This window comes from Podarcis pityusensis (assembly GCF_964106645.2).
Source record: "Podarcis pityusensis genome assembly, chromosome: 17".
NCBI lineage: Eukaryota > Metazoa > Chordata > Lepidosauria > Squamata > Lacertidae > Podarcis > Podarcis pityusensis.
In genome coordinates this window covers 18,606,531-18,619,627 of record NC_138042.1, presented here as the reverse complement: position 1 = coordinate 18,619,627, position 13,097 = coordinate 18,606,531, and the positions used below count along the sequence as shown (strand labels likewise).

The following is a 13,097-nucleotide window of genomic DNA, read 5'->3' as shown; positions in this document are numbered from 1 at the left end:
AGTTGTAAACTGTTTATAGAAGTTTAAATGGTTTTTTCTTATTCATGTGTGTGCCATGCTGGACTACTCCAGGAGGAGAGACATGATATAAATTTGATAAGAAAATAAGCAAATATATAATATTTGAGAAGATGGGTGCAGAAAGAACACCGCGTACTACAACACAAATATACATGACAAATCACTGTCTCCTTTACATTCCTACCGTGTTTTGTGTTTTGCTTGCAGTGGCTCACAGGATTGGCAGAGGTTAAGTATGCAGTGTGACTATATTGCTTGCAGTAAATTCCAACATTATAGGGGGGAAAATACATAAGTCTATGAAATGTAAAATGTATTTATTTCAGTCACTTTCCAAAAAGTGTATGTGTGTGTGAGTGCATGTATAGGCAGACAAAAGATTTATATAGATATATATAGTGCACATGCACACAGTACACATAAACACACAAACATACCTATGTACACATATACATACACATTCCTACAGCATACTGATTCAGGACTCACTCACAAAGTGTGTGTATAGCTAAGAAGGTATTGTACAGAAAGCGTTCTATGCAGTTTTGTACATCAGCACATTTCATCTTCCTTTGAGGTTGCTCAAAACGATAAATAACTGATGATTTTCCATCTCAAGCAGCTTCTTCCGCAGAACAGTCAATGCCTGCATAGGTAAACTTCTCATACAGGGTTGTATTCACATAAGTCTGGAATTACAATTAAGAAGAATAGGCTCAGAATATTTTCTCTTTGCCCTCAGCAGCACATAGAAATTTTCTCTGTTGCAGATAACATCCATCTCCCAAGCCCAAATCGTGTCCTTTTATCCCTAATGCGTCACAAAGAGCTGCACTGGTCACAGGACTCGAAAACAGTTTTAGGCTACCAGTTTATGCCAGAACTGCAGGACCTTCAGCTGTTGTTTGGTTAACAAGTTGCATCGACCCTGATTGTGGACTGCAACAACAATTGTTGGGTGACAGGTATCCTAGCCCTAGTTGATGCCTTAAAAAAACCTATTTTTAAAAGATACTGTTGATGCTCCTGCTGATCAGACCCTCCTGTGTCAGGACATAACCTATTAGCTGCAGACCAGTGGTTAGACCACCTGACAAAAGTCTCCTTTAGAACCTGGTGATGTACAACAACTCCTAGGTACAGTCATACTTTGGTTTTTGAATGGAATCCGAAAACCAAGGTGCAGCTTCCGATTGGCTGCAGGAGCTTCCTGCACTCAATTGGAAGCCACTTCAGACATTCGGGTTCCAAAAAATGTTCACAAACCAGAACACTCACCTCTAGGTTTGCGGCGTTCGGGAGCCAAAACGTTTTGAGTCGCAAGGCATTCAATAACCAAGGTACAACTGTACACCCAAATAACTGTCTCATCGCATTTTATGTGAAGAATCATATGTGAATATGGCCAAACAAACACGTGCAAAGTTTTCACATGGGACAGGAGCTAACCAGCGGGGAATGATTTACAGTGGCAACCAAGCAAACTCGTGAGCTGGGGAGCTGAGTAATTTTTTTTGACCCCAACCTGACAACCGTGATCATCTTTTACCTTTCTTTCTTCCAACATTCTGTTCAGTGATACGAGTATTTGGGCAAATGACGGCCTCTCATAAGGTTTTTCTCTCCAGCATTGTCTCATTAGGTCATAACTGAAGAAGAAGAAGAAGAAGAAGGTCATTACAGCACTTGAATCTCTACAAATGCGCAGCAAGCGGCCCAAAATTTAAAAGCGGGAGGCGATGACTATCTGTGAGATAGCATGATAGCAAAAAGCAGAAAAGTCAGGCTTTTCCAATGTCCCTGGAGTAGAAACACAAATGGCAAGAGGCTGGGGGAGGTTTTCCTGGTCAAACAGTATTGTTATTAAAAGAAGATGTAAAAAAACAACCCTCACAATTCATTTCAACAGGGTTCATAGCAAGAGAAACAGCAGGTCAGGTGTGTGTAGGGAAAGGAGTGAAGCTTTCTCTTGACCTAAGTGAGACATTATCAAAACAGCAAAGCATTTCTTACACAATCAATTTTTATAGGGCCAATTGACATGAAATTGTGGTTTCTGCTTTAGGATAATCACTCTAGAACTTCAACTTCTTTCATGGTTAGCAACTTCCTTCTGCTTTCCAAACTAAATTGGTCAAAGTATAATTAATTCTAGGAGTCATCTCCTAACTTACCAGAAGCAAATTGCCCCATATTCAACACCCGTCAATGACAGATGCATTTTCTAAGAGAGGTCGTCAGCCAAAGAGGGCATAGGGGAAAAGGGCATTCAGTGAGATTGAGTACTTACACCTCATCATCACAGTTGAGAGGCTTCTCCAGTCTGTACCCTTGGGGTAGTTTCTCATACAGTTCTGCACAAGTCATCCCACAATATGGTGTCCCTCCTAGAACAGAAGATTCAACAGGTTAGTGCCCTAAGGATGCTTGGGGGAGAGGACGGAGGACTATGCACAGGGTAGGCACCGCTTTGCCACACTCCTGGTGCTGTTTGCCCTGTGTTCCTGGCTGTATACCATAAGGTTGCAAATAAAAGCCGCACTTTAACTTCACGGTCAGAATTTGGGGGGAAAGTGAGGCTTATATTCAGGCCAGTACAATATTATTGTCAGGAGTGTGTGCAGGAGCCAGGCCCTGTGACCAGTAGGGCTTTGCAGGCCTGGGGCCTTCCTAAGTTTGTTCTGAAGAGGCAAGGCGTGGCTGCACAGGTGAGGCCGATTGGTAACTCACAGTACCTGGTGGCAAGAGCTGGGAAGGGTTATAAGGTCAGCATTTCCCTTCAGCTCTTTGCCACAGCAACACGCTTCCTGCCTTGGGCTTCTTGCTTCCTGATCCTTGAATCTTGGCTTCTTGACTCCCTGCTTCTTGATCTTTGGACCCTTGACTCCTTGCTTCCCGACCCTCGGACCCTTGGCTTCTTGACTCCCGTTGACTCTCTGACCCTCGGACTCCTGGCTTCCTGATTCCTGGCTTCTGGACTCCCGTTCCTGCTCCCACCCTGCCATCTTGCCCCTGGTCCTGACGTCCCCAGCCAGGACTTTGATCGCCTGTGAACCGGACCGTGACAGTTATCAGCAGTGAAACCAAGACAGGTAATTAGTCTAGGCAAGGTCTAAAGAACTGTTGCACCAAGCCCAGTAACCATGTATGAAGGCTTGCCAGTATTTGGTAAAAATACTATATGCAGTTGTGGGTTAAGCCAATCAGTGTCACCCAGTAGCTTCAGAACTGACCAAAGAAAACATTTTGCACAATACATAATCTGCTTACACAACTCCTTGCCCCCAGAGATAGTGATGGTACTGAGGTTTGATGGATTTGAATTATGACTGATTTGTATCATTTTGTCATTGTATTTTATACTTTGTCAATCATACATGGCTGAGAGCTCTCACAAAGGCTTTAGCTGTGTTATTAAGAATTTACATAGTGCTCACAGACTTCTTAGTGGTTTACAAGTATAAAAGCCAATTACACAAACATTATGAAAGTCCATAATTAAAACAATAAAACAACACAGCAATTAAAACAGGAGAGACTCGGGTAGAGAAATCCAAGGCGTGCCTGTCTAAACAGGTGTGTCTTCAAAGGCTAGCAGGATGCCAATACAGTTGGGGCTTCTTGCATTTTGGCATGATAAAGTTTCACCCTTTCAAACGTACCAAGACCTGCTGGCTTTCATAGTGAAGAGGTCAATCAATGCCAGTGAGCGATTCTAGCTAAATTGAATCTCCATGTTCAAAGGCAGTGTATCTTTAAAGAATAGTTGCTGGATATAAGCTAAGAAATTACTGCAATGGTAAATGGTAAAGTAAAAGGCTTTTGGGAACTGATTTACAACGAACTTAAATTTTTTAAAAAATATACCTTTCCCCAAAAGCCTGAAGCTTTCCTGCTAGGAATAGTCGACAAGGAAATCAAAAAAGAAGATAGAAATCTGTTTCTATATGCCACAACGGCCGCTAGAACTATGCTAGCCCAAAGTTGGAAAATGGAGTTAATACCTACTATAAATGACTGGCAGATCAAGATGATAAATTATGCTGAACTAGCTAGAATAACGGGAAGATTAAGAGACCAGGATGATCAGAAGTTTCATGAAAATTGGAACAAATATCTGACGTATATAAGAGATAAGTATAGAATTTTGATGACTCTGGCAGGGTTAGAGTGACTCTAACAGTGTTTGGCAAATATGTAAGGGAGATAAAACACGTGACTTTGGAAACTGTCTGATACTTACCAATGAAGTGAAGGGAAGTCCGAGGCTCGGCAGAGCCCAAAATAACTGTGTATTATATATATGAGTCTTGTAACAGCCATGTTATATGCAACTTATGTAATCTAGATTGTATACATGTATAGCCAATGAAAAACCAATAAAAATTTATATGCAAAAAGAAGAAGAAGAAGAAATTACTGCAATGGACAAAATGGATCTTTGGTCTGACCCAGCTATATTGTTCTCATATTCTTAACCAAAATAATAATGCTAAATGCACACACTTACCTAAGCTAACTATTTCCCATAATAGCACGCCATATGACCACCTATGAAAAGAATAAAAAGAAAAGCTGTAACAATTGTACAGTGGTACCTTGGTTTGCGTACGTCTTGGTTTGCATACGTTTTGGATTACAAATACGTCAAACCCGGAAGTGCGTGTCCCGGTTTGCAACCTTCTTTTGGATTACAACCCATATTTTTTTATTACGAACAAATTTCTTTTGGAGGCCCCATTGGTGAAAGCACGCCTTTGGTTACAACCTGTTTTGTTTTACAAACGGACTTCCGGAACAGATTATGGTTGTAAACCAAGGTACCACTGTATATAGAAGGACTGGGTATTATAAAATATCTAGTGCTAGATAAACAGGCACACACCTATAATTATTATAGGTAAAATCAGGTCCAAGATACTTGTGCCATTACAAAAAATATTCATTTTGCCTCCCCCTTCTCTATTTTTATTATGAAGACAATGAAATACAAAACCAGAAATAAACCTCCATGTGCTTGAAAATAAGTTGGTTTTTCCCCCAGTTAAACTGGCATGGACACATCTATTTTAAAAGAAATGAAGCAGAAGTAATAGAAATAAAAGGACACAATCGGACAATCACTTCTTAAAATGTAAAACCTTTGCCTTTCTCTAAACATGCTGATACAGGGAACTTGCATGGCATTTAAGGCTCAACTATTGCTCTGAAAACCATTGGGATCGCATTGGCTGTCTAGTCTTGTCAGCGTGAGGGTTGACAAACATTGTATGCTATCTTAGAGAAGGAGACCAATGGTAGTTGGTCCCAGCCAAGTCAATGGAATGTCCAGGTAACCATTGGAATATATGTTCCCATTTGCATCATATGCTAGACCAGGACAGGACCTCTCCATCAAGGGTCCTCTAATCCACTAATGGAGAAAATCCATTGCTACAGCATCTCAGATAGACCCGTCAACCAGCCTCTGCTTAAAACCTCTAACACAGGGCTTCCCAAACTGTGGTTTGTGGGCTGCCAGTGGTCCACAAGCTTCAATCAGGTGGCCTGAGGCATGTCCGCATTAAATATCCATATTGATTTTTTTAAAAATTGCATTCTATTGCATTACAATTTTGAATTCCATGGAAGGCAGATTATTATTATTTTTAAACATTGTATAAAAGTTTTCTTGGTTTACAAAGGTATGCGCAATGTCTCTCTTTTCAAGTTACATTTTCCATAGGTCAGTTTCATTTCTTGAGGCCTTAGGGTTACATTAGGAAGAAAAAAGGGGAGAAGAGGTGGAGGGGGCCATGGTGGGTGGGGGTGGGGTCGGGAGGCGATATTTCTATTTTGCTTAATGTATGTGTGGGGTTTTGTGTCAGCGTCGTTTGTGCAGGTTCTCTTTGCTATTTGCTTGTGTTCTTTTGGTGGTGAGAGAAATTGGGGTTGGCCTAGGGTGTGGTTGCTTGTTCGTGATTGGCTGTGCTGAACTTTGTTTTCGTGTGTGAGTGGGGTGTGTGTGTGTGTGTGTGTGTTTTTGAATCGGGTTAGCCATATTGATTTGTATGTTGTTGGTGGATTCTTGTCATTGTCTTGTTGGGTTGTGTATGTGATGAAGGGGAGCCATACCGGGGTGAAGCTCTGCTCAGGAGGCTTCGGAAGGCTATCCTTGAAGCCAGGAGAGCAAGAGGGTTCGATCCCTCTTGCTCTCCTGGCTTCAGCAAAAGCAACGCGAAGCCTGCATTCACTCCATAAGACACACACACATTTCCCCTTATAGTGCAAAAAATACGGTAAGTTCTTAGCCCGAGGTACCACTGTATTGTTACAAATCTATTTATGAATTTTTATCCCACCTTTCCAATGCATCTGCATTACTGAAGGTCACTTTAGCATTACAGAGTCAGAAACTACATAAAGAGTCACTTACACATCACTGTTTGAGGTATACACGCTGTAATTTAGGGACTCAATCGCCATCCATCGCACTGGAAGCCTTCCCTAGAACAATGAATTTGGAATGGTGTTAGTCTCTCGCAACAGTTCTGTTCTGATGCATTACCGGAGTCCCCTAACCCAGAATGGCTTTCCCCTTCATTTCAATAGACCTCTTTGTAAGCAGCCCTTTGCGGACTGGCTCCCTGCCCTTAAATTGATGGCTACTGCGCCCGTGTTTGTTGTTTGTTTGTTTGTTGTTGTTCCCCCACACTCAAGAGAACCAGGGATGCATCTAGAGTGGCACTGGTGAAGGTTTTCAAATCTGTACATTATGATGTTTGCATTTTGATCTTGCTCCTGCTCTGATGAACTCTGAGGTTTGTGGAAATGCAAAACTCATCTCAACTTTTCTCACTTGTAGCAGCTGGTTCTCCAACTCTTAATGGGTGAAATCTACAAATAACAAAAGCTGAAAACTTCCCCCTTAACTGTCCACTGTCCCAGTCCTAAACAATTAGACTTTAGGGTTAAGTCCCAGTGGTTTCAACAGGACTGCGGCCTTTGTCCTCTCAGATGTTATAGGAAGCTCCATTTTTAATTTCTGCTGCTTCTGAAGAGGAATTTCATTTTTTTACAGGTAATATCAAAGGGCAGTTGTTACCTCTGCACAAGAAACATAGCTGACACATTTATTTTGGTCTTTCTTACCATTGTCTTTTTAACATAAACCTCTTGGCCTCTAGACAGTCCAAAATCTGCTATTTTTGCAACATAGTTTTCTCCAACCAAGATGTTCCTTGCTGCCAGATCCCGGTGGATAAACTAAAGGAAACAAAAACACTGTTGCTTTTCTTCTCTCTTCCCAAAATAGAAAATGTTTGTCCTATCACACATTGCAAAGGCTTATTGTAACTTAAGCCCTGTGCATACTTCATGGGCTTTTGGCTGGTAATTATGAGGTCACAGAACCTGTAGCCCTCCAAATATTGCCCTCCAAATATTGCTGAACTCCAACTGCCACCAACCCTAGACAGCTTGGCCCAATGGTCAGGGATGATGAGAGGTGTGGTTGTTGTAGGGCAGGCATAGGCAAACTCGGCCCTCCAGATGTTTTGAGACTACAGTGGATGCTTGGGTTGTGAACGTGATCCGTGCGGGAAGCACGTCCTCAATCCGCAGCATCCGCAACCTGCAGCTCCGTGTCTGTGCACGCGCGGCTTGCGATTCGGCACTTCTGCACATGCGTAAAGTGCAATTTAGCACTTCTGTGCATGCTCAAGCACCAAAACCTGGAAGTAACCTGTTCCGGTACTTCTGAGTTCAGTGCAGTGCGCAACCCGAAATTGTGCAACCCGAAGTGTCTGTAACCTGAGGTATGACTGTACAGTTCCCATCATCCCTGACCACTGGTCCTGTTAGCTAGGGATGATGGGAGTTGTAGTCCCAAAACATCTGGAGGGCCGAGTTTGCCTATGCCTGTTGTAGGGGAAGAGGCAGGCCATTCAAATGCAGGGGGCCCAGACTTGAGTAAAGCTTGCAGGCTCAGTCAGGTCTTCCCTTCCTCCAGTTTACAATCCATATGCCTACGTCTGATTGGCCAATTAGGCAGACAGGCAGTATTCGATCTCCCCGGCCGTCAGAGGGGAGCCAGGAATCCACTGGCCAAGCCGTTCCCGCCGGGGAGGCTCTGGCGGGAGGTGACAGTGCCCCACAGCATAACTGCACCTAGGAAGTAGGTCAACGGACTTCCCCACCCCTGTCGCTGATAGGGTTGCCACCTTTGGTCTGGCAAAATACAGGGCAGAATGGGGTGGGGGACTGCATACCTTGCTAGTGTCCCAGACAGACAATTTTTTATTGCAAGAGCACAATGGCCATTTAGGTTCCCATTATCTCATGCGATTTTGTGGCGCAATTCCCTGCCCCCCAAAGTGTTTTCTCCCCCTGCATATGAATTCGTGCAGTGCCCCTAAAGTCGCATTTGTGGGTGCTGTGCGTGAAAAAGCACTTTTTTCGAGTGCGGGGAGCACAGTGCAAAATCGCAACGAAAATGGGCACTGTGTTCTCGCGACAAAAAACCCCAGCAAGATGGCATCCTGGATTTTGGCTTCAAAGTGTTGGAGAGTATGGGGCAGAGAGACAGAGGGAGAATCAGCAAAACTGTATCCTGTATTGATTCATCTATCCTATATCGAGTCAATGATAGCATTTTTACATTGAAATATTACACAAGATGGGTGGCAACCCTAGTGGAAGACTCAGTAAATAACTTGCATTAGCAAAATGAAACAAAGCAGCCTACCTGTTTTTGACTCAGGTAGTCCATCCCTCGGGCCACATCCGCTGCAAAGTGCAGTAGCTGCTGCGAGGAGAGTGTGGAGGCTGTGCTGTTGGCAATGGCAAAGGCCGGGTCGGTCTCTAAGACCCTGCTCTTCCTCAAGAAGTCTAGCAGGTTTCCGTGGGGAGCATATTCAATGGCGAGGTAGAGGTACCCTGGCATAAAACAGCGAGGAGTTCAGAGAGCCTGTGCGAAAAATGTTGGCCTTCCAAATTTAGGAGTCTTGGGGGCAGGGCTTCTTGAAGGGTTTGGGGGGCCCAGAGCATTTCCCCCCTCCTCACCCCAGCCCCAAATGAAGCTGACCAAAGATTGCCAGTTCTCTCTATGCTATCCCTGCTGGATGAAAGGCTCTAATGCAAACCCTATCCTACCCACAACTTCTCTTGCCTTCAGTGTTTCCAATACAGTGGCACCTCGGTTTTCGAACAACTTGGAACCTGAACACTGCAAAACCAGAAGTAGGTGTTCCAGTTTTCAAACTTTTTCCTGGAAGCTGAACATGCTCTGTTTTGAATCCTGAGCTTCTGTTTTTACTGTCGTGCTGCTAATTTGTGTCCCCCCCATTGTAATTCAAGCCTTCCATTTCTGATTTCAGTGTTCTGAGGTGATATTTGGAGCTTATATTTGGTGTTTTTGTTTTTGCTATTTACTATGTGTTTTTTGTTTTTGAGGCTTTTTCGGTTAATTTGTTTCTGTGACTGCGTGGAACCCAGTTCAGCTACTGTTTGATGGATTTATTGATTGATTGTGTGACTGTGGAAATGGATAAAAGCCCCCCATCCAAACAATGACTATCATCAGTGCAGGTAAGAAAAAAATTAAATATATATTTTTATCATCTACAATACCGTTTTATTTATTTTATAGTAAAGTACATTGATTATTGCTTTCATTTTATGGATCAATGGTCTCGTTAGATAGTAAAATTCATGTTGAATTGCTGTTTTGGGGGTTGTTTTTAAAAGTTTGGAACAGATTGATCCGTTTTGCATTACTTTCTATGGGAAAGCACGCCTTGGTTTTGGAAAGCTTTGGTTTTGGAATGGACTTCCGAAATGGATTAAGTTTGAGAATCAAGGTACTACTGTATCCAGTATGTACTGAGCAAATGGAAAAGCAAGTCAAGTCTTCTTGACTCAGATTCTACTCTGGGAGATGATCTTCCATCTTTTATAACAGAGGTAGGGCAGTACCACTCTTGTCAACCCATGTTGTTGGCCAAGCCGGCTGGGGGATGATGGGAGTAGGAACCTAGCAGATTCCCCACCCCAGGTATTAAATGCAACTAATTCTCCAAGTGCTAATCCTGAGGCAGCCAAGACAGCCTGTGCTCACATTGGAACAGGGAGTCAGTGCAGATGTCGGAGCACTGGAGAAATGTACCTCCAGTGGCCCACAACTGTGGAAGTGAGCCAATCCCACTTTGTACTGGCTGAAAGGACACGGGTGGCGCTGTGGTCTAAACCACTGAGCCTCTCAGAAGGTCAGTGGTTTGAATCCGTACAATGGGGTGTGCTCCCGTTGCTCTGTCCCAGCTCCTGCCAACCTAGCAGTTCGAAAGCACACCAGTGCAAGTAGATAAATAGGTACCGCTGCAATGGGAAGGTAAATGGCATTTCCATGCGCTCTGGTTTCCTTCAGTGTCCCATTGCATCAGAAGCGGTTTAGTCCTGCTGGCCACATGACCCAGAAAGCTGTCTGTGGACAAATGCCAGCTCCCTCGGCCTGAAAGCGAGATGAGCGCTGCAACCCCATTGTCACCTTTGGCTGGACTTAACCATCCAGGGGTCCTTTACCTTTACTCTTTTTTTTAACCTGCACTGGCTGAAACTTTAAAACAGGGCAAAAAGCAGCAACACTCCCGGTTCATTTCTTGGCAGGATCCAAAGGGATGCTTCTTTCTTACAAAGCCGTCAAAGGCTTGAGGCCAGGATATCTGGAGGACTGCCTTGTTCCACATGATCCTGTCCACCCAAGGAACTCTGCATCAGAGGTGTATATGCTATGCATCTCGCCACTCTCAGAAGCACAACTGATTGAGAAAAAGCCTTTTCTACTTTGGCAAGTGACAGTTTTCGAGTCCTCACCAGAGAGAAAGGATTCTTCTCGAAAATCTGTGCTTTCATATTCTGGAAGAGATGCCTGTGTGTGTGTGTGTGTGTGTGTGTGGTGACTGAAGCACATCATCAAACAGGAATGTGTGTGTGTGTGTGTGTGTGTGTGTGTGTGTGTCCCTTTTCATGTTTTAAAAATTGTGCAACATATTTACCTGTGCACAAATTCCAGCTGATCTTATTTTGAATATGTTTTAAAACCATTGTAGCCACAGAACTTTAAAGCAAACACCTACAGAGAAGCATTGTAGCATGTGAGAGCTGGGAAGATTCAGAATGTAGATTGAAAATTAAAATATAATTGTGATTGAGGGCTCTGTGTGTGTGTGTGTACACACCCACCCACCCACCCACCCACCCACCCACCCACCGTTGTTGTTGTTGTTGTTGTTGTTGTTTTATTTCTCTCTTTTCCCTTTTTCTTCCTTTTCTCTTTCCCTCTTTTATCCTACTACTTTTTCGGTATTTTTAAAATCATTTTTAAACTAGTTGGGTTTTTATTGTCTTGTATGTTAAACTCTTAACAAAACTGAAAAAGGAAAGCATTGTACCTCGGTGTTCGCATGCTCCCAAAAGGTTTATGATGTTGGGGTGATGTCCAAGTTTACAAAGTACTTCCAGTTCCCCAGCAAAATCTCTGTGATCATCCTTGGAGGCATATTCTGCAAATTAAAAAAGAGAGTGCTGTGCATCAGTTACTCCTACAATCTTTACCACCTTAATGCACCTGATGAAATGGGCTTTAGCCCACAAAACTGTACGTCATAATAATTTATTTTTTTTAATGTGCTTCCAGGTGAGATTTGATCACATGCCCGGAAGTTCAGGTTGACCCTCTTGCACAATACCCCTCTCCCCAAGTGGACTTCCTACAGTAAGGAAAGTGATGGGGAAGATTTGCTAGAAAGTGTGGGATAAGAATTGTTTGACGCCGGGCTTATCCACACTCTCCCTTGATCCTCCTTGTACAGTATGTTACTTGCACCTTCCATTTATTTTATTTTTTTTGGGGGGGGGGAAACCATATGATGTTCCTACTGAAATGGTGGCATGTTGATTTTTCTTAAGTCTAAATTTGCTTTCCCATTAACGATGGACAAAACGTATTTGGAAAATGCGGGTTTTCAGCTGTTGGCGAGCCCGCTATGTCAAACAATATCCTCACAGGGAAATGGTTAAGCAGATCCTGACCCTACAGACAGAAAGAGGACTTTGAATAATAAAAAAGGGGGTAAAGGTTTCATGCCCACTTTTTAAGCTTTGTGTATAGATTTTTACGTTAGTGTAACTTTTAAAAACTCACTTGTATTAAGATGAACAAGGTCTAAAAAATGGATTATTTTGCATGAACGTGCATGAACAATTATTAAACAATGAAACTAAGAGGGGGAGGGGAGTAAAGTCAAGCAAAAATTATGGTTTAATTTTTTTATTATGATGGTTTTTTCTTTTCTTTTCTTTCATTTCTTTTTCTTTATATGTTGTTGCTTTATGTTTATTTTTGATGTTATCTTTTTGGAAAATTAATAAATTGTCCTAAAAAACAAAAACAAAAGCAGATCCTGACCCTACTGCTTCTCTGCTCATTCCCACTTTTTAAAAAAAGAATAACTGCATCCAAGCTCTGTTACATGCTTTTGCGTATAATACGGTTAGTCCATTAAGCCAACATCTAAAAGACCATGATTCAAGGCCAGGTATTAGCAACCTGCAAATCTCTCCTACAGATTTGCTGCCTTAAAAGACTCACCCTTCATCCTTTTAATGGCTGCATCCATTCGCAAGCCATCCTTCTTGATTCGTGCTTTGAGAACTTGGCCAAAGTTGCCTTCTCCAATCACATCCTGAAATTTGATGTCATTCCACTCCAGAACTGGGTAGATTGTGGGTTCTGGGCTATTTTTGGCTTTCCGGCTCAGAGTAAGAGTTCCTGAATTGAACTGCACAGCCGGCTCATCTCTCTGGAGGGAAAAGTTAGGCAAACACTATTTAGTGGTTGGTACATAAGAAGATAACAACTCAGAACGGGATGCATTAAAAGCATATTTATGTAATCTTGTTGTGAGAAGTGGTGTTGTTCTGTGAAGATGAAGTTTCTCTAAAATGAGTTAAAAAACAACACTTGTATCAGTGTGCAACAGAATAGGTTTTCCTTGGCTTAAAAGCACCCATAAACATATAGTCAATTTAACTGACCGAAG

General features: G+C 42.6%; 1 protein-coding gene across 1 annotated transcript in view; it reads right to left on the bottom strand.

Annotated features, from left to right (window-relative positions):
- Nucleotides 1-321: 321 nt before the first annotated feature.
- The window catches only part of TEK (TEK receptor tyrosine kinase), a 48,759-nt gene continuing 35,983 nt past the window's right edge, over nt 322-13,097 (bottom strand). The window contains exons 15-23 of the mRNA XM_080987721.1: nt 12,647-12,857; nt 11,448-11,558; nt 8,747-8,937; nt 7,153-7,266; nt 6,437-6,507; nt 4,532-4,572; nt 2,312-2,408; nt 1,571-1,670; nt 322-710 (exon numbers count right to left, since the gene is read on the bottom strand). Of these exons, the coding sequence (XP_080843847.1) occupies nt 636-710; nt 1,571-1,670; nt 2,312-2,408; nt 4,532-4,572; nt 6,437-6,507; nt 7,153-7,266; nt 8,747-8,937; nt 11,448-11,558; nt 12,647-12,857 (1,011 nt within the window). The 3' untranslated portion in view covers nt 322-635. The remainder of the gene's footprint in view (nt 711-1,570; nt 1,671-2,311; nt 2,409-4,531; nt 4,573-6,436; nt 6,508-7,152; nt 7,267-8,746; nt 8,938-11,447; nt 11,559-12,646; nt 12,858-13,097) is intronic.